At 49.3% G+C, this 21,914-nt stretch overlaps 1 protein-coding gene across 1 annotated transcript; it reads left to right on the top strand.

Moving 5' to 3' along the window:
* The first annotated feature begins 2,573 nt into the window (after positions 1-2,573).
* Positions 2,574-13,852, top strand: LOC147708248 (uncharacterized). Its single transcript, XM_086925720.1, has 4 exons — positions 2,574-2,604; positions 10,747-10,848; positions 11,954-12,085; positions 13,416-13,852. Exons 1-4 carry the CDS (start codon positions 2,574-2,576, stop codon positions 13,850-13,852), a joined length of 702 nt encoding a protein of 233 aa, XP_086781846.1.
* The last annotated feature ends 8,062 nt before the right edge of the window (positions 13,853-21,914 follow it).

Here is a 21,914-nt window from a genome sequence, read left to right as displayed (position 1 = left end):
TGCCAGTTGCAAAGAAGTGAAGTGCCGCCATCACCTTTGCTGTGGGTGTAATTGATCCCTGATATGCCCTGCGTGGCTGAAGATGAGGTGACAATTGGCCTACAAGGTCCTGCAACCTCCGTCTGTCCAGCCGAAATTTACGGATCACCTCCTCGTCAACCATGTTCTCCAGCACAGTGTATGGTCGATGCACATTTGGAGCACTCCTGTGTGGGAGTAGGTGGGAGCAGATGTCAAATCACCAACAACGCACATCTGGCCCACACTATCACATCTTGACCAACACAATACAAATCATACATGTAGCAGACACTGATTGTATGTGTGATGTGACCAAAATATAAAGCACTACAGCTGCCTACACACACAATGTACATCCTGAAACAACATCCGTTGTGCTAAAATGTCAAAGGTCACGTGTAGACATGTTGAAAGGACTGCCAACATAACATGACAGATTGCCCAAGTATGAAGAAGCATCGCCACAGACACACCATGACGTGCACACACAACACGAACATGGACCACACCCTCATTGTCATCATGCACCCATTACCCCGCCTACAATGCTCTGCATCCTCACATGACAGGCATGGGCATACAACAAGCGACACACATACGCATACCCAGTAAGCATGTATACCACCATCAATGCAACTTACACACACATACCACACACTCACGACAGCTTCTGGATGTGGGTACACAGCCGTGATGTACTGAGTAGATATGTACCAATAGAAACGTGTGACCCTAAAACCAAGACGTAAACACATAGCCATGCACATGTGACGCAACTTGGGCTCACATTACGGGCCTTTGTTCAACACTGGCTAGGTCAGTAGTATGCCCACACATGTCAACAATGGACATAACTGATACAGGTGTACACGTGCCATTGACATGACATGATGAATACTGTCGATTTACGGACATGTCCTGACACACATGTACAACTATGAACATGACATGTGTGTGGAGACATGCATTGTGTGGACACACGACATCCGGGTACGCCTTCCCCCAACACATGTGTTGATACCTGACTGTGCAATAGTGCATTACATTTGCTGAGTTTGCAAGGACCATCACGGTCACACCCCGCAAACAGCATGTGCGCACTACCGAAACAGTGCATCATTTGAAAAACATCACTCACTGGCATCACAATGGCCGAGCACACATTCCGCGTGGCCGGGGCAGGCTAACACATACATTTGAATGGACAACTAGAAATGCCAGTTGTTATCCCCCCTTACAGTCACATAGCAGCACCCACTGCAGACCGACGTGCCTGGCCGCACACCCACCGCCGGGTGCAGGCGGTTGGTGACCGGCGGGTGCAGGCGGTGGAGACCGGCGGGGGCAGGCGGTGGCTGACAGGGGGTGAGGCGGTGGCTAACCGCCGGGTGTGGGCGGTGGTGAACCGCCATGTGTACAGATATCAGCCTGGCATGGTTGCCCCTGGCCGCTCACCCACCGCCCGGTGCAGGCGGTGGGTGATCGGCGGGTGCAGGCAGTGGGTGACTGGTGGGTGCAGGCGGTGGGTGATCCGCCGGTGAGGCCGTGGCTGACCGCTGGATGCGGGCGGTGGTGAACCGCCATGTGTACAGATATCAGCCTGGCATGGTTGCCCGTGGCCGCTCACCCACCGCCAGGTGCAGGCGGTGGATGACCGGCGGGTGCAGGCAGTGGGTGACCGGTGGGTGCAGGGGATGGGTGATCAGCGGGTGAGGCGGTGGCTGAGCGCCGGGTGCAGGTGGTGGGTGAGCGGCCAGGGGCAACCATGGCAGGCTGATATCTGAACACATGGAGGTTCACCACCGCCCGCACCCGGCGGTCAGCCACCGCCTGCACCCGCCGGTCACCCACCGCCTGCACCCGGCAGTCAGTGAGCGGCCAGGCCCGGCGGTGTGCTGTGGGTGCTGCAATGTGACTGTAAGGGGGGGGGGGTTCCAACTGCCATTCTCACTTGCACATTCAAATGTATGTGTTATCCTGCCCCGCCCCCGCGGAATGCGTGCTCCGCCATTGCAACGCCAGTGAGTGCTTAATTTCAAATGATGCACCATCGCGGTAGCGCGCACATGCGGTTGCCGGTGTGTGACCGTGACGGTCCTAGGACATGTAGCCAATGGAAACAGGTTACGCGAGGCATGTAAACGATTTTAAAAAATAACGGAAGCCGTGCACCGCCACAGCAGGGCCAGTCATTGGCTCTTTTTGAAAGAGGCAGTCCGGGAAAACCAATTGCAGCAGACGTGTGCCACTGATATCAGCTCAGGGCCCTATATATGTGTGTATCTCTGGAGCACACATCCACTGCTTCCAGCCACTGCTGCCTGCACCCATCACCTCTACCTGCTGCTGCTGACCAGTCCGCCAACTGCTGCCTGCACCCATCACCTCTCCCTGCTGCTGCTGACCAGTCCGCCAACTGCTGCCTGCACCCATCACCTCTACCTGCTGCTGCTGACCAGTCCGCCAACTGCTGCCTGCAACCATCACCTCTACCTGCTGCTACTGACCAGTCCGCCACTTGCTGGCTGCAACCATCACCTCTTCTCGCAACTATGACGGCTCTACTGTGCCCCCGGACAGGTGGTAAGTGCAGTGGGGGAAATGTTGGTGTGCATGAGGTGGTCACTGACTCCTGGCTTCTGCAATCTTGTCGGTGTGCTGTGGGACCTTCACATGTGCTGTACTGTGCATGGCTGCTGCAGGATACGTGTTGCTCCTATCTGTGTGGCTGTCCATATGACCACTGACTTTCAAATTTTGTCTTCCATCATGGTAGGTCAAGCTGCACCTTCGCAAGGCCGTGTGGAGGACCATAGCATGTGATGTACGGGCAGTGGGGGTGTGCAATAGGCGACACACACACTGCCACAAGCTCTGGGACGACATCTCCAGGCTCAGCAAGAATGTTGCGGAGATGACAGTGGGGCAGATTCCATGTACATCCCGGCTTACACAACGTACCATGACCCCTCTGATGCTCCGTATCATTGCAGTGACGCATCCTGACCTGTCCGTCCGTTTGAGAGGGGATCAGCAGCAAACTAGCGGTAAGCACACTGAATGTGTCTGTGACTTGTGAGTGCATGCATGTATTGATGCCACATGCAGTAGTGACATCTGTGGTGTGTATGTTGTGCTGCAATAGCATGTTGGTGCTATTGTCGGAGTGTGCGTTGGCACCCATGTCAGCCAGGTGGACACACCAGTTGCATTGTAGTGGAGGGTCACAGGACATGCCCTTGAGGTCTGTGTACTCATGGCGACACATGTGTGGTGGTCGGCTGGCACTTGCCCTGCAAGTTAGAAGTACATGTTTCACAGGCACCCCCGGTTCTTTGACATGAAGATGTATGGTAGGAGTGGTTCTTGTGCAGGATGGGGGCTACATGTTGGTCAACAGTCAAGGTGTTTTGTGTTTAGAAATTTTGAGTACATGAGTGTGGCACTTACGTATACCTCTTTTCTCTCTTTCAGCTTTGGCCAAGGGCACTGACCCACAAACGACAGAGCTCAGTTGTGGCAATGCATCGGAATCTGGAAACACACACACGCGGACTGAGACTGAAGAGAGCAGCCCCGGAAAGGGAGACAGGACTGTCCCTGAGGACTCACATGTGTAGACTCCATCGTCCTCATCTTCAGACGGTGTTGGTGAGTCAGCACTGTTGCTAGACACAGGGAGTGGGCAATCTACACCTTCAGTCGGTACCCAGCACACAGGGCCAACACTGCCAACAACTGCAACAAGTACTGCTCGTGCTCGCCAGAGTAAGGGGAGCAGAGTGGCCTTCGGGGCAGGCAGCGCTGCCCCTGCCCCTGCGACACAAAATGCCCTTTGTGCTGAGGCGGTTGATCTGCTGAGACAGCTGTGTGTAGGGCAAACCAACATGATCAATGCATTCCTAGACCACGATAGGAAGTTGGGGCAGGTGGTAGCATTCATGGAGGGGATGCATGGCGATGTTGCTGGTCTACACAGAACAGTTCAAGCGTTGACCAGCACAGTGTCTGCAGCCATTCAAAATTCATAGGCACAAGCTTCTACTTCTGTTCACCCATCCACACCACTTGATGTGTCAGCGGAGAGTGACAATTCTGAGCAGGGCTCATTTTCGGGATATTGCACTAGAAGCAGCCACAGGCACCAAGGCAGGGCACGGAGGGCACAGACACCATCCCCTAGGACAGGCAAATATTTCACAGACCACGACATCAGCTACCCTGGAGTTGAGACACAGGATGATCAAGGGGTGTTGGGTGACAGGGATTCACATGTAACACAGGCATCCCCCTCAAAAGGTACTCCCATATCAAGGGCACCTCCCAAGGCAAGGGACCCTCCCAAGGACAAGGACACTGCAAAGGAAAGGGCACCTCCCAAGGCCAGGGACACTACCAAGGACAAGGACACTGCAAAGGAAAGGGCACCTCCCAAGGCCAGGGACACTCCCAAGGACAAGTACACTGCAAAGGAAAGGGCACCTCCAAAGGCCAGGGATACTCCCAAGGACAAGTACACTGCAAAGGAGAGGGACACTACAATGTACCGGGCACTACTGAGGACAAGCCAACTCCCAGGGACAGGGCACCACCCACGGTTCAGGCACATTCCAGAGACAGGACACATCCTACAGGCAAGACACCTCCCAGGGACAAGGGCTCTCCCATGGACACGAGCACCATCAAGGACAGGCATACATCACCCCTGGATGCCCTGAGGCTGATGTTGGAGAAGGAACGTAAAACACACGTGTCAGCGGTGGAGTCCCCCCATACCTCTACTCCCATCCACACCCCGCAGAAGCAGAGGAAGGAGTACACTGTTGTTGCATCCCCCATTATACATTATGCAGAGGGCAGAAGGCAGGGCCACAGCAAACGTCAAGCAGGGTCCTGCACGTCCACAGAGAGCAGACCCACACCAGCACATGATCCACCTTTGTTGGGTGATGTTCATGATGAGGCCACACCACTTACCAGTCCAGTCATGTCCAGGGTGCCCTTCCATATCCCAAAGAAATGGAGACACACACCTGTGACACCTGCCCACCCCAATGTCGCTCAAGTACAGCTGTCCCCAGCTCCCAGAGCCACACTGCCTCCCGGCCCATACAGCCCTGTGTCTCATCATTTCAGTGGTCCAAGTGGGTCAGATGCAGTTCACTCTCATGTGTCAGATAGTGGCACTGTGTCTGTTGTTCGCTGTCATGCTTCATGTAGTAGCACTGTGTCAGTTGTGCCCTCTCCTGTTTCAGGTACTACCAATGTGTGTGTCCGCCACTCTCATGCCTCTGATGCTGACATGGTATTTGTTGGTCTCTGTGCACGGTCATGTCCTGGCAGTGTGTCTGGGTCTATGGCTCATGTGTCAGTCACTAGAGCTGTGGCTGTGTCCCACACTCCTGTTTATGGTGCTGGCAGTGTGTCTGGGTCTATGACTCATGTGTCAGTCACTACATCTGTGGCTGTGTCCAACACTCCAGTTTCTGGTGCTGGCAGTGTGTCTGGGTCTATGGTTCATGTGTCAGTCACTAGAGCAGTGGCTGTGTCCCACACTCCTGTTTCGGGTGCTGGCAGTGTGTCTGGGTCTATGGCTCATGTGTCAGTCACTAGAACTGTGGCTGTGTCCCACACTCCTGTTTCTGGTGCTGCCAGTGTGTCTGGGTCTATGGCTCATGTGTCAGTCACTAGAGCTGTGGCTGTGTCCCACACTCCTGTTTCTGGTGCTGCCAGTGTGTCTGGGTCTATGGCTCATGTGTCAGTCACTAGTGCTATTGCTGTGTCTCACAATTCGGTATCAGACCCTGCCACTGTGTCCGAGGCTACTAGGTCGAGCACTCCACCAGATTCAGTGCTGTGAGGTGCAGTTCACATCACTCGCATGGCATTTTACTTGGTGTGTAGATAGTCCATTTTAAACACCCTTGCATTATTTATGTCCATGGGATGGGCCGCTTGGCACACGTCCTTGTGCTGCCTCAGATGTACCTGCTCTGTTACGAACAGTGCCCTGTTGCTGTTAGGATGCTGCATTGTGCCCTCTCATGTGCTGCCACTGATGTCCCTGCTCTGTGCCATGGACTCTTGTTGCACTTGTCCCCTCTCATGTGCTGCCTCAGATGTACCTGCTCTGTTACGTGCAGTGCCATGTTGTTGTTAGGATGCTGCAATGTGCCCTCTCATGTGCTGCCACGGATGTCCCTGCTCTGTGCCATGGACTGTTGATGCCCTTGGCCCCTCTGATGTGCTGCCTCTGATGTACCTGCTCTGTGCCAGGGACTGTTGATGCACTTGTCCACTCTCATGTGCTGCCTCTGATGTACCTGCTCTGTGCCATGGACTGTTGATGCTCTGTGCCCCTCTCATGTGCTGCCTCAGATGTACCTTCTCTGTTACGTACAGTGCCCTGTTGTTGTTAGGATGCTGCATTGTGCCCTCTCATGTGCTGCCTCTGATGTACCTGCTCTGTGCCATGGACTGTTGATGCACTTGGCCCCTCTCATGTGTTGCCTCAGATGTACGTGCTCTGTGCCTTGGACTCTTGTTGCACTTGGCCCCTCTCATGTGCTGCCTCTGATGTACCTGCTCTGTGCCATGGACTGTTGATGCTATGTGCCCCCCTCATGTGCTGCCTCAGATGTACCTGCTCTGTGCCTTGGACTCTTGTTGCACTTGGCCCCTCTCATGTGCTGCCTCTGATGTACCTGCTCTGTGCCATGGACTGTTGATGCACTTGGCCCCTCTCATGTGCTGCCTCTGATGTACCTGCTCTGTGCCATGGACTGTTGATGCACTTGTCCCCTCTCATGTGCTGCCTCTGATGTACCTGCTCTGTGCCATGGACTGTTGATGCTCTGTGCCCCTCTCATGTGCTGCCTCAGATGTACCTGCTCTGTGCCTTGGACTCTTGTTGCACTTGGCCCCACTCATGTGCTGCCTCAGATGTACCTGCTCTGTTACGTACAGTGCCCTGTTGTTGTTAGGATGCTGCATTGTGCCCTCTCCTGTGCTACCTCTGATGTACCTGCTCTATGCCATGGACTGTTGATGCACTTGGCCCCTCTCATGTGATGCCTCGGATGTACCTGCTCTGTGCCTTGGACTCTTGTAGCACTTGGCTCCTCTCAAGTGCTGCCTCTGATGTGCCTGCTCTGTGCCATGGACTGTTGATGCTCTGTGCCCCTCTCATGTGCTGCCTCAGATGTACCTGCTCTGTGCCTTGGACTCTTGTTGCCCTTGGCCCCTCTCATGTGCTGCCTCTGATATACCTTCTCTGTGCCATGGACTGTTGATGCTCTGTGCCCCTCTTATGTGCTGCCTCAGATGTACCTGCTCTGTGCCTTGGACTCTTGTTGCACTTGGCCCCTCTCATGTGCTGCCTCAGATGTACCTGCTCTGTGCCTTGGACTGTTAATGCACTTGGCCCCTCTCATGTGCTGCCTCTGATGTACCTTCTCTGTGCCATGGACTGTTGATGCTCTGTGCCCCTCTTATGTGCTGCCTCAGATGTACCTGCTCTGTGCCTTGGACTCTTGTTGCACTTGGCCCCACTCATGTGCTGCCTCAGATGTACCTGCTCTGTTACGTACAGTGCCCTGTTGTTGTTAGGATGCTGCATTGTGCCCTCTCCTGTGCTACCTCTGATGTACCTGCTCTGTGCCATGGACTGTTGATGCACTTGGCCCCTCTCATGTGATGCCTCGGATGTACCTGCTCTGTGCCTTGGACTCTTGTAGCACTTGGCTCCTCTCAAGTGCTGCCTCTGATGTACCTGCTCTGTGCCATGGACTGTTGATGCTCTGTGCCCCTCTCATGTGCTGCCTCAGATGTACCTGCTCTGTGCCTTGGACTCTTGTTGCACTTGGCCCCTCTCATGTGCTGCCTAAGCATGGGCGAATTTTGCGAATCTCGCGTTCGCGAATTTGCGGATTTGCGAACTCGCAATCCGCAAAATCCGCGAATTCTTGCGAATTTGCGGATTTTTTTTTTTTGTGTGTTCGCAAGGATTTCTGCCAGTTCGCGAGGGTTTCGTACCAGTTCGCAATTGCGAACTTACATTTCGTCGCGCAACGGTCGCGAATTATGTTGTTTCTACGTCTGGTTCATCATCACAGGTTCCCAGCACCCTCTGTTTCACCACTGCAACCCTCTGTTACATCAATGCCACCCTCTGGTTCATCATTACTGTAGATTATGGGGGGGGAAAGCAAGCACACCAGCCCTGCTTCAACTGAGATGAATTAATTTGGGGTTAGTTTATTAATGTGTCACTGTCTGGCACCTGCTTCCTTATCTGTAATTTTGCTTTCTGTTGCAGTGCATTTTTTTTCCCCAGGACCTTCTTTGTGGCCTACTTGTAGCTATTGTATGAGCCTGCTGTGAGGGTCAGAGCAGGGTCATACAATTGTTGCAACTAGCAACTGAATTCTGGAGGGGCCCCAGTCAGGAAGCACTACCGGGAATTGTTACTAATGATGAGTTTGAACTCTTGCCCCTGCCGAGTGCTTTCACTTTTGAAAAACTCGTTTTTCTGCAATTTCGCGGGGTTCGCGGGGTGCGAACACTCGCAAGATCGGATTCGGAAGCCGCAAATTCGTGCGAATATGCTATTTGTTTTTTTTGCGGCGTGTTAGTTGGCAAGGTTTTGTGCGTTTTTGCGAGCCGCTCGTAGCGCAAGACGCGAAGTTACCCTCGCGGTCGTTCAAGGGCGCAGCCATCTTGTTTGCCTGACGTATTTCCGTTTCCGGGCGCGAAGTGTAATCTCGCAAAGTTTGCGGCTTGCCAGTACAGTCTCGCGCGTGTTCGGAAGGAAAATCTCGCGCGAACTTACCCGCGCGGTCGTGAACGGGCGCGGCCATCTTGTTTCTCATTCATTGCTATGGTTCTGGGCATGGTCTTTGTATCCTCTGTCAATCTCTGCCATCCTTTGCTTGTTTGAAGTTTTTTTTATCTATTTTACTTATTATCTATCCCTCTATTTTTCTAGCCCTATATTTTTGTGTTTACTGCTACTTTTGGTTAATTTTAAACTACTTTTGTAAACTCTTTTCTTTTCTTCTCTTCCCTATTCTATTTTCTTTATTCCTTTCCGCCCAGACCATGGTGAAGGGAGCCGGGAAGCATCCCGAGAAGGGGAAGGGTCCCGCACCCCGTGTCCGGCTCCCGTGCGGGCGTTTGAGGGGGGAGCTAGTGATGCCACGGGAGATCTTTACCCCGGAGGAGGTGGCCCAACTCATTTTTTATGTTCAGCGCCGCCTCCCCAGGACCATCATGGGAGGCGGCAAGATCAGTGCCGGGTACGGGGCCCGGGAGCGCCGGAAGCGGTGGGAGAAGGTGTGCCAGGCCATTTACCACCACTCTCGGGTCTGGCGCACCTACAACCAGGCCACCCACCGCTGGACGGATGTCCTGACCCGTGAGCGAGATCTGCTCGACCTCCTTGGCCTTGAGATCCCCGGGCTTGGTGAGTAGTAGTAGCTATGTCTTTACTACTATGTTTTCTCCTGCTGTGTTATTATATTGCAAATTTTTGTTTTTTACCAAGAGCAATAATGCTGCTCATTACATTGTAGGTACATTTTATTTCAAAATCTTCTGTGCATTTCAGGTACACTGCTCTCCTTCTCAGTAGTGTTGCTACTATGCTTATTTGTTTTAGATTTTGTGTTCATTTCATTGGCCTGTGAAATTATGTATGAGTGTAGTTGAAAGAACTGCGCAATGCTACACACTAAGGTTCAGATTTTTAATTACCGGCGCATCCCTGCAAAGTTGCAGGGATGCGCCAGTAATTGTGCGTCACGCCACCATCACCCATGGTGCGCCGTATTTACAATGCGGCGCGCCATGGGCCCAAAACGTCACCAAAGCGTTACGCATCTGTGCCGTAAAGGTGGCGCATTGCTGGAGTTGCGTCGCAACGATGGTGCAGCTCCATCAATTCTCTGGGGTGCCCTATCTCCCCAATGCTGCGTCAAGCCGTACGTCTGCTTCAAGCAGGCGCAGGGTTTGAGTCACGCATCATTGTCCTCAAAGTGACTGATTGAAATCTTGTAGATTTCCCTCAGCCACTTTTAGGATGCGTTCCTGCGCAGGAACGCCCTCCCTTGCGCCGGAACACCCCTATTGGCGCAGGGCTTTACAACGTGATGCATCTCCCAGATGCGTCACGTTGTTAATATACGCCGCACCATTGCGCCTCTTTTGTGCTGTCGCTGCGTCACAAAAGTCACGCAACAATGGAGCAAAAGAGCCGCAAGGGCCTTATAAATCAGCCCCTACAGACTCAAGTCCAGTCCTTCCTTTGTACACATGGCGATAAGAAGAAATAGTGGTGGTGGATTAATAGTTTGAGTATTTTAATGACTGGTGAATGTAGTAGGAAACTTTAGTGTTGTCGCTGATCTTCAATCACGATGGACTTTGGCTGTCACTTTGCGTGCTGCGGACTGCTGCCTGCCAATCCTAGGCAAACCTTTTTAGTACTTTGTTTAGTGAGTTACATAGGGTAGTTTCCAATTCGACGGTCCGCAAATCAAGCAATACTAAAGTAATGACGTAGTCGACCACATGAGATTGGTCAATAATATATCCCGTGGAGTCGTTCCCTATTTGCTATTTCGCAAAAATATTTTGTTACTTTGTTAGTTCTTTTTTAAATGTTTGATTTGGTTGAGAAATATCATCCATGTTTTCTGTTTTTCTTTCTTTCATGTTGTACATCAGCTTCCCCCAGGGGCAAGAGGAGGACACAGGAGGAGGAGGAGGAGGGTGCTGTTGTCGATGCAGGCCAGGACCGGGCAGTCGAGGGCTCCTTTGCTGGCCCCAGTAAGTTTTAATTTTAATATAGAGTACTTATTTTTTCCTAGCGTTCCTCATTCGATTTTTTCTAAATCGTCTTTGATCTTCTTGTAGACAGGATCTAAATTCTTATCCTGCCTCGACTATGACTCCGTGTGGTATTACTAGATTATTCTTATTAGTCTGTCTGTGTAGCTAACTAAGATTGCACATTTGGCATTTCCATTGGACTCCCATTCTAGTCAGCAATAGCTCTATGCACTGAGTGTAGTCCTCTGGGATTGTCCATAATGTCTTTTCAAGTATTCTAAATGTTTATGCTTTGACCATTGCCAACAATAAAAAGGTGAATGACCACCACCAAGAAATAATAAGATACTACTTTACTTTTGGTTTGGATAGGAGGACAATCCATTCGACTACTGTTGCAGGGACAAATCTGCACAAACAGAACTATGGACACTAAATAATGCATCGCTTAGCTTATCAATTATAATAGGTGCTGTAACTGTTAGACTTTCCACATACCTCAGTGATAACAGACTTTGTAGTTGAACCCCCAATCTCCTTACTGACTAGATAGTGTGGCAGAGTCATTTAGCTCCCAAAGTCACCGATGGCAGAGGCACGGACTCATGCTTGCAAAAATTCGAAAACCTTTAGCTCATCCACTCTAGTCTGGAGGACCAAAAACCACAGAGTCTATTTAAGTTTAAAAGCTTTATTAAAAGTAAACACATTTATTAAATTCAAGTTTGTCATAAAAGTGAACGTGTAACTGAAAATGGAAAAGTGCTTAGTGCTGACGATTAATTGGACACATTTCTTGTGGTCGAGCCGAGCTCTCACCTGGTTTGAACTTGATCCTGCTCGTGTTCTTAGAAGTCAAGGTTCTGTCTGTTAGGAGAAAAAGTGGTGCGTGTTAAAAAGTAAAAAGCAAACATTCATCAGTTGTGCCAAAAAGTGCAGCAAGACAACAGCCTTCCCTGGAAAAAGGGACATTTTTACTCTAGAGTACACAGTCAAAAATTATTAAATTGTACACTTTTTTTCACATTTCTTTCTTCCTCCTAGACCAAATATTATATAGTAGTGAGTGGTGTATTCTAACATTATTAAATGTACTTTGTAGGTGGAACATCTGGAGACGGGGCCAGCGCGGAGGTGGTGGCATTGGACGAGGAGGACAACTCTGGGGAGGAGGCGGTGCAAGTGCCGGAAAAGGACATGCCTGTGAGGGTTCAAACGGTGGTGGCGGGCAGAGGTAAGCTATACATTCCTTAGTCATTGAGATTGAAGACTGCAGAGTGTGCTTTCTGCACGGGTGTATTATAAAAAAAGCAGGTAGTAGCCTCCTCTAAATGTACTTCGACTTAGCTGTGAAGTTTTTGGCGAGAAGAATCCCAATCAGATCTGAGGTGAACTTGATGGATGGGATGAACGAAAAGCGAAAGAAGGGTGTAAGTAAGTGTGGAAGCACGAGAAATGTAATGATGACTGGCAAAGAAGAATGATATGTGTTTGCTTGGTCCCCGAGGTGGCTGGGAAGGTAAGAAAATGGTATGGTGCATGGCTGGGTGAATGATGAAGCAAGGATGGGTGGAAGGAGAACAGCCTGGGTGGGTGAGACAGAAACTGTATGTGTGCAATATACTTTGAATGGATGGATGCCTGGATCATTCATGGTACTATCTGACTCTTAGATAGCATATGTGAATCTAGAGAGAGTAGACGGTCACTGGATGAACTAAGTGTTACTTTGAAGAGCATGTAACACCGCACCCGCACGTCCGTTCCAGTGTAGGAAAGGCAAGGAAAAGAAGTTGTAACGTTGTCCAAAGACTACCATGAATAGTAGCAGTAGTTTGTATTGCAACTGCAAGCACAGCATATATCCAGTTATTACGGTGGACACTCCCTACCTCCCTTAATAACTTTAGTTTAGTAGTAGTACGTCATTCATGTGTGGGGGTATCACTGTTCACTCAATAATAAGCAAAGCACCTAAAGTCATCCCATATGTCATCAAATACATCCCATGTGAAGTGATAGATAATCAGATAATTTAGCTTCTTCATTTTCCTTTTCTAATACTCATTTGCACTGTAGGGTGAAAGCTAAATTAATTAAGCAGTAGCCCTTTTAACAGAGTATTCTCAGTGCCACCCGTAATAGAAAAGTAAGAGCTTCACCACCTGCATGTACTGGACCGGTACAGTAACGCAAGTCTGTCTCACTCACCATGGTGTGCGTCTGTTTTTCTCGGGTGCAAGTTCACTGCGCTGGCATTATGCCGGCTTGCATAAGATAACGTACCAATTTTCCTAAACAAGAGAGAAGAAGAAGAATAAGAGTGGTGTACTGTCATAGTCGACTGTAATAGAAGTCCATAGTGCTCGTAGAATTTGTTCCTTAAACTCCCACTAATGTTAGAGCAAGGATGAAGAAGTCGGAGGTTACATAGATACTGTCCTCAATAGTTATGCACTGTGCTTTCAATTTGCTACTTGTACTGTGACAACTTTCTGCTCAATCATTTTGTGTTAATCTTAAGGAGCATTGGTTACAGACTATGTCTTTCTTTTTTCATGTAGTTGCTCCTTCCAAATCCAAGACACCATCAAGGAGGAAGGAGCTGGCTCGAATGGCCCGGCAACGGAGGCTGGATGCCACTGTTGCTGAATATCGGCGGCTGGTGGCCCTGGAGGAGGAGGAGACACAGTCTGGAACAACAACAACGTCCACTGGGACAGCTGCATCCTCCTCCGTGCGGGCTGCCAGCCAGCGCAGTGCTCCAGCGGTACGGAGCCGGGCTACCAAAGCCAAACACCACCGCCCAGCAGCAAAGAAAGCAGCTGCCCCTCACAGGATTTGCAAGGCACACCGGCGCCGCTTATCCCTCAGACTGTCCTACCTGGAGCAGGAGGTCCATAATTATAAGAACGTGGTGGAGGGCCTCCGCTTCGAACTTGCCACCCTCCGCAAGGAGCATGATGCCCTGGCTGCTAATTCCAACAGCACCCTGCCATAGTGTCCCTTGCCCCTTTTTTAGAGACTTTTGGGGGGTGGGAATTGGGAGTTGTGATTTTTGGGGACTTTTGAAGGACAATCGTTGGGGTTAGGGAGGGTCTTGCGGGAGATTCTTTTGTTAGGGCTATAAAGATATACTTTTTGAAACTTTATCTGACCATACCTGTTTTTTACTGCTTTTGAGTCTGGTGGGTGGGGGTTTAACATAACAGTAAGTTTGTTTTCCTGAATAGTCCTAGGACTTTAGTAGTACTACCGTCAATCAAATCTCTCGTCTCTCCTAATACTCCATTATACTACCTCCAACCAAACGCCTATCTTACCTGTAATTTCTGTTTGCAAGTAGGGCTAGGCCCAGGGCTGGCTCCACGGGAAACAGCAAATAAGGTTGGCAATCCTGGGCGGATAAAATTTCCTCATAGCGGTGGTACTAGTGGTGTGACACAGTGGCAGTTGCTTGCCTATGAAAAAAAAGAAAATGAAATCTGGTTTGTCCTCCTGAGCAATACAAAGGTACAATACAGAATATAGCAGGTGACAGAAGTACACTAGAACAGTGCCACGTTGTAGCCTAACAAATGTTAAAGTATAACTAATTCGGTTGAAGTTCTTTGACATTAGCCATGGGTCTTTGTCAAGCAGAGTAAGAATATATCCTCGGATTTCTTCACCAGCCTGTTGCTATCACCTTATCCTCCCCAGCAAGTGTGTGGATTTATTGCTGTAATTTAGTCACACATCAATCAAAACCACACAGCCCGGGGGAAGAGGGTTAGGGTTTGAAAAATGGATGGGTACGGGGGTTTTTGGGAAAGGTTTTGGGAGACAAGAAAAAGTAGCACAGCATGGACGAACAATTGTGAACATAAACAAATCTTTGGGTACAAACCTATCCATCAATCTTTGAAAGTGCATACACTACTGCATGCATGTCAGTTAAAAGTAAGTAGTACTTTCGACAACTGTGGAAGAAAGAATGCGACAGTACAGGGCGTGGGTGGAAATATTGATAACTATATTCAACATAAGGTCTCTGTAGCCAGATACCCGAGAGCCTTGCTGGTCACTATAAATCCATTCACAACAACACTCAATGGGGTTGGTCTGGAAGGTGTCAGGTTTACTCCCCGTGATCCAGTCGATGCAAATATGGTTCCACCTCCAAATGTCACCAACACCCAGAAGTGTAAACACAGGGTGTTCGAGGCATTAGGCGGGGGAGAAAAATAACAAACTAAAATAAAAAATGTGGGATGGGTAAAGGTAGGGTCAGCAGGGAAAGGATACCTGTAACAGAAGACAAGACAGGCATCAGTGAAGTGCTGTCCTAACATACAAGGGTACTCTCATATAGTCTCACTAAATAGTCTGCAAGTCTCCCGCCTACTCATGGGAAATGTAGTTTCATAGTACGGTAGGCGCTTAGGGGCTGCGTAACCTGACAGAAGGTATAGTAGATAGAAAAGGAGAAATTGCTTTTTTTCTAGGTGTCCCCTCACTCACCAGGGTTGCCCCTTGGTGACATGCTTCATCATTGGGGCCATCCCAGTCCTCTACGGGCTGGGGCGTGCTGCGACTTGCGAATTACGTAGGAGCACTTACAAATGACTATGTGTGGTGCAGATGTGATAGTGGAGTGGACTAAGTGATGTGTTAAGGGATCAATGTAGAAGCCGAGAGAGAGGCAAGAAATGCAGTCACAGTCAGAGAAAAAGGCAAGGGATACTGTATCTATGTGGTTGTAGTGGTCCTGTTGGAAGTGGTAAGTAAGTTGCCCGCAGAAAAAAAATCCTCCTATTAGCGGCACTCCTCCATTGCAGCCGACGCTTCGTCCATCGATGTTGGTCACCAGAAGACACCCTGTCCACTGCCTGCCTGATGCTGAATTGTGGCTCGCTACTGTGAAGCCTGACTCCATCCTTTTTTCCCCATTGCAGAGACTGAAACCCGGCCTGTAATTATTCAACGAAAAACAGGAAGTGATATAATATTACAACACCACTGATAAATAAATATAAGGTATGTAGGCTGTGGAGTGCAAAAAGTCACAATTTGTTTTTCCTAGTAGACAGTACAATGTTTTTGAAAGTGCGTACTCTGAGTCACCTTTTGAAGGATAAATAAGTATGGGCAAATTAATGTAGCGGATCTTGCCCCTCAAGCTAGGTGTACTGTAAACTGTGTTTTAGAACAAAATTAGATCTTCCTAGCAGTGCTCCCACCCAGACCCTTACTAAAGCCAGTCGCAAAAATGTAGAAGACCCCCAATCAAATCTCAAAAAACGAGGCCTAGCAGAAAACTGGTGACAAAACTTACTTTGAAAGTAAAAGTAGGCCGAAGTACCCTAATTACCCATTACCCACCGTGGATTGCATTCAAACCACTTGCAAGCAACCAAGCAAAAGTAGCCATAGCCAGCATCGCTCCAAGACTCGAAATCCCCCCCACTCAAACACATGCAATAGAAATACTGCTAACCCTAACGAACCCTAAGTTAAGAATAGTGGCAAAGGCTTTCTTTAACTATGCCAAATCCCCCCTTTCCCACCATGGATTTTCTTCAAATGACTTGCAACCAAAATTACACATTCTCACGAGTGCTCTAAGACCCCAGAACTCAGTTTGAAAAATCTAGAACACCCCGAAACACATGCAATCCTGCTGCTAGGGCTAACCCTAACGAACCCTAAGTTACAAAAAGTGCCAAAACTAAAGGCTTTTCTGCGCGGATTTTGTCCCAACCACTTCTACCCGGTATTAGACCTTCCCAGGAATGCCCCAAGACCCGGCAACCCACCCGCCAAGAAGCGTAACACCCCCAAACAGGCCAAAAGCAAAATCTCATACTTGCAATATTTCTGGGCCTTCGGTCCAAACGCGCTGCGTAGCTAGGCCATAAGTCGGGGTTGGCACGACGGATTTCCTGAAAAGCAAATGCAATCAAGATTAGAGTGTCCCAGCAGTGCTCCCAGACCACGAAACTCACCCGCAAACACCAGGAAGCCCCCCTAAGAGCACCTCAAAGGCAAGCAAGTCATCAAAAACACAAAAAAAATTCCGCCTGGGATTTGGTCCAAAACACTTTTATCCGGTATTAGAGCTTCCCAGCAATGGCCCCAGAGCCGTCAACCCAGGAGAAGACGAGTAGAAGACCCCCAAACAGCCAAAGAGCAAAAGTACAAAAATGGGGACTTAGTCAATTTTTCACAAATTTCCCAAATCACTCCGCGCGCGCTCTGCAGCTAGGCCCTAAGTCCCCTCTGCCACCATGGATTTGCTTCAAACCTCTTGCAAAGTAAAGTATATATAGCCAGCAGTGCTCCCAGACCACGAAACTCACCCACAAACACCAGGAAGCCCCCCAAACAGGCCCCCGAAAACGCTACATAGAGCAAAATGTCAGAAATAGCCAAAAAAAAAATCGGCCTGGATTTTGTCCCAACCACTTCTACCCGGTATTAGACCTTCCCAGGAATGCCCCAAGACCCGTCAACCCACCCGCCAAGAAGCATAACACCCCCAAACAGGCCAAAAGCAAAATCTCATACTTGCAACATTTCTGGGCCTTCGGTCCAAACGCGCTGCGTAGCTAGGCCATAAGTCGGGGTTGGCACGACGGATTTCCTGAAAAGCAAATGCAATCAAGATTAGAGTGTCCCAGCAGTGCTCCCAGACCACGAAACTCACCCGCAAACACCAGGAAGCCCCCCAAACAGGCCCCCGAAAACGCTACATAGAGCAAAATGTCAGAAATAGCCAAAAAAAAAATCGGCCTGGATTTTGTCCCAACCACTTCTACCCGGTATTAGACCTTCCCAGGAATGCCCCAAGACCCGTCAACCCACCCGCCAAGAAGCATAACACCCCCAAACAGGCCAAAAGCAAAATCTCATACTTGCAACATTTCTGGGCCTTCGGTCCAAACGCGCTGCGTAGCTAGGCCATAAGTCGGGGTTGGCACGACGGATTTCCTGAAAAGCAAATGCAATCAAGATTAGAGTGTCCCAGCAGTGCTCCCAGACCACGAAACTCACCCGCAAACACCAGGAAGCCCCCCAAACAGGCCCCCGAAAACGCTACATAGAGCAAAATGTCAGAAATAGCCAAAAAAAAAATCGGCCTGGATTTTGTCCCAACCACTTCTACCCGGTATTAGACCTTCCCAGGAATGCCCCAAGACCCGTCAACCCACCCGCCAAGAAGCATAACACCCCCAAACAGGCCAAAAGCAAAATCTCATACTTGCAACATTTCTGGGCCTTCGGTCCAAACGCGCTGCGTAGCTAGGCCATAAGTCGGGGTTGGCACGACGGATTTCCTGAAAAGCAAATGCAATCAAGATTAGAGTGTCCCAGCAATGCTCTCAGACCACGAAACGCACCCACAAACAGACGGAACCCCCCCTAAGAGCACCTCAAAGGCAAGCAAGTCATCAAAAACACAAAAAAATTTCCGCCTCGGATTTGGCACAAACCACTTTTAGTGCTTCCCAGCAATGGCCCCAGACCCGTCAACTCACCTGCAAAGAGGTAGAACAACACCCCCACAAGTGCTGAGTCTTTCTTCATTGGGCGTAAACCAGCCCTCTGCTTTGATGGAAATAGGAGTCTGGAGGAGGAGGATAGAGGAGCATGTTCTTCTGAACTTGTGAACCTGAGGAATGCAGACTGCGGCACCTTCAAATAAATTAGCAAACAAGTGAAGACAGTTCTGCTGATGGGCTTGTTTTTGTGATTATCTGATTAAAGTTTGAATTATATTAACTGTGCACAACAAAGAAAGACAGACACACAGGAATAAAAGTGAATAAGGATGAAAAAGAAAGTTATTGATTCGTTGTCTCATTTTCAGGGCTCGAAGTCGGTATCACGGTCCAGGAATAAGAATAAGGCTTCGTCATCATACTCTGCGAATTCAGCCAGGGTGAGGTCAGTGCCACCTGACAGAGTAGAAATTCCCTCATCTATGGTGCTGGCCACCTCCTCTTCATCCGGCACGCTCTCTCGTACTCTTATATCTGGTGGTATGAGGTGCTGATTCATCTTGATCATTGTTAACCTCTCCACATTTTTGGGCGAGAGGCGGCTCCGTTTGGGAGTTACAATCCCACCAGCCGCACTGAAAACCCGTTCAGAAGACACACTTGCGAGTGGGCAAGACAAGTAGTTTAAAGCCAGGTTGGTGAGCTGTGGCCACAATTCTTTTTTCCCATGCCAATACGCCAATGGGTCAGAATTAACATAGACCTCTGTGGAGTCATTCAGATAGTCCTTCACCATCGACTCAAGGTCCTCCTCCAAGGTTCCTCCACTTTGCGTAGCTCTTGCTGTGCCTCTGACCTTTTGAGAACCAAACCCACGCAGAGCTAGCCAATCCTCTTCAGCCTCCAATGTTTCTGTTGTCTTTCGTGCAGATGATCCGGTTGCCGGTGTCTTTAACGGCTGAGAGGTCACTTGTGCCACAGCCACAGGTGCAGAAGTGGATTGTTTTGACTGGGGATGGCCTGCTGATGTACTGCCATTTCCTTCAATTTCCAGCCGTTCTGTTTCAAACTTCTTGGCTGACAAGGCTAGCCAACGTTTGTACTTTGTAACATCTTCATCACCAAAAGGAAAGAATGCTCTGCCTGCCAGCGCCTTTTTGTAGCGTGGATCCAGAATAGTAGCACAAATGTAATGCTGTTCTGAGTGGATCTTTTTAAGACGTTCATCACCTTGTAGGAGCTCTAATAATTGCTCAGCCAGAAGCAAAGAGTCTTTCTTTTTGTCATATTTTCCAAACACAGAACACACCTCCTTCAGTTGGTCCTCCAGCATGTACAACAATGGGATAGCTTTTCCCAAATTAGAGTCCTCCTTGCTGACTGCACGCGTGAAGACCTCAAAAGGACGAAGCATGCGTGTTAGGCTTTCAACTATGTTCCATTGCGGCCCACCCATCCTCAGCTCCTCTATACCCTCTTTCAAGAAATATTGATCGAGTTGCGTATACTGCTCATACAGACGCTCAAGCATGTAGAAGGTTGAGTTCCAACGTGTTACCACCTCCTGGATGAGTGCTTTCACTGGCATTTGACATTGATATAGCATGCTCCTCAGCTGCTTGCGGGCCTTAAAAGAATGCCTGAAATGCTTGCAAATTTTTCGGCAGTTCTCCAATACCCTGTACGCTGCACTGCGTTTATTACCCAAGAATTTTTGGACAACCAGGTTTATACAGTGCGCCAAACACGGCACTATGAAATAGTAACCGTCCCTCATGGCCTTAACTATATTGGAGCCATTGTCCGTGGAAACATAACCAACCTTGCGTTTTAGTGGGGACAGACAGTTAAGGACCTTTGTGTTAAAGACATCCAAAATGTTTTCTGCTGTGTGACGTTTCTCCAAACCAAACATGGCTAGTGTTGCATGTTTCCGAGCACCTTTAAAAACAATGTTAGTGTCAACACCTGAGTTTAGCTTTGCTTTAGCCCCTGAAAAAGAGACCCAGTGTGCAGTGATGCACATGTAATCAGCGCCTGCGCCACTGGTCCACATGTCTGTTGTCAGATGTATAGTGTGAACAGCACTCTTCTGCAAAGCTGCCCCAATCACCTTCAGAACATCTTCATGTAGTGCTGGAACCGCAACTCGGGCAAAATAGAACCGGCTAGGAACCTTCCATTTAGGGCAGAGCGCTGTCACTAATTCTAGAAAACCAACCCCTTCTACAAAAGAAAAAGGGAGAAGGTCCAGAGCTAGCATTTTAGCCAGCTTAGTGTTATACAGACGGGTCATTGGGTGGTTGCGTTCATATTGCGCTTCTGTAAACAACATCTTTTTAATGTTGCCCTGGACCAATGATTTACGGGATGATGATGATCTCTTCGACCCAGTTACACTCGCTGATGAACTTTTCCGCATTGATGTCTCACTCTCTCCCACACTCTTAGTGTGGCTCCCATGGGGTGTGCTGCTGACATGGGAACTGGGTGTAAGTGAAGTGTTTGAATCGTCTTCTTCTACCTCCTCGTCATCAGCAGATGGCAAATCAACGTTTTCATTACGTGCAATTCCGGCTTTCTTGACCGCCTCTAGGTGCGGAAACCATTCGACAGCGTGCCTTCTCTCAAGATGACCTCTCTGGCCTCCGGTACCATAGTTAGAACCAAGCTTACCACGACTAAATCGAAGCTTACAAAGGCTACAAATGGCTACGTTTTCCTTTTTTGGGCAAACACTAAAGAAGTCCCAAACTGGAGACTTGAAATGTCTTCGGGGGCCGGAGGAGGCGGCGATACTGGTGGTGGTGGTCCTGCTGCTAATGACAGATGAAGTGGAGGATGTGGATTGCCGAACTTCAGTACGTTTTGCACTTTCACCACCACGAATTGAGGTCGAGGACGAGGTGGGTACCTTCTTGCGAAGAAATATGGAAGCGGTAGGTTTTGGTGTACTACTTAACTCCAAATCTAATAATTCCATTTCCATTGCCTCCTCGCCGACATCATCATCACGCTCAGCAGCTTCTCGGGATAGGGTCAAAATGTCTCTTTGCTGCATGCCCGGTGGGGCTGCAGTGACCTTTGTGATGACTGGCTCGTCGTCATCGTGAGAGGCTTCATCACCAGCAGTATCTGTCACTTCTTGTTGAGCCTCATCACACTCCATAGGTTTGAGTTTTTGGACGACCTTCCTTTTACGCTTAGGTTCCGGTGTCAGATCATGGTGTGCCTCACTGTCAGACCGCAGTTGTGGTTCCCAAGCTGGATCGTTATCATCAGAAGGAGGTGGGCTTGAAGAAGATGTAGACACCCCCCTTGATCTTTTCCTTGCTAGGGATGTGGAAGACAATGAATGATCATCAGGAGGAGTGGCTTCCAATGATACCTCGGCTTCATTGTCGATTTCCTGATGTGCCCCTACTTCGGGAGGAACAACTATTGTGGGCACTTGTGAACCTCCATGCACCTTTGCTTGCGCATCTCCTTTTGCTGCCTCTCCTTCCACATGTACTTGGGCGTGTACTTGCACATGGTGTTGTTGTTGCGGCTGTGTTGATTCAGGGACATTGCTGCTAC

Source organism: Lissotriton vulgaris, chromosome 6 (assembly GCF_964263255.1).
Source record: "Lissotriton vulgaris chromosome 6, aLisVul1.2, whole genome shotgun sequence".
In the NCBI taxonomy this organism is placed as follows: domain Eukaryota; kingdom Metazoa; phylum Chordata; class Amphibia; order Caudata; family Salamandridae; genus Lissotriton; species Lissotriton vulgaris.
This window is presented reverse-complemented; position numbering and strand designations above follow the sequence as displayed.

Excerpts from the sequence above, each read along its gene's own strand:
- LOC147708248 (XM_086925720.1), top strand. The coding sequence starts at position 2,574 with ATGACGGCTCTACTGTGCCCCCGGACAGGTG. Across the intron at positions 2,605-10,746 it reads ACTGTGCCCCCGGACAGGTG|CTTCCCCCAGGGGCAAGAGG; the intron begins GTAAGTGCAGTG and ends GTTGTACATCAG. Across the intron at positions 10,849-11,953 it reads GGGCTCCTTTGCTGGCCCCA|GTGGAACATCTGGAGACGGG; the intron begins GTAAGTTTTAAT and ends TGTACTTTGTAG.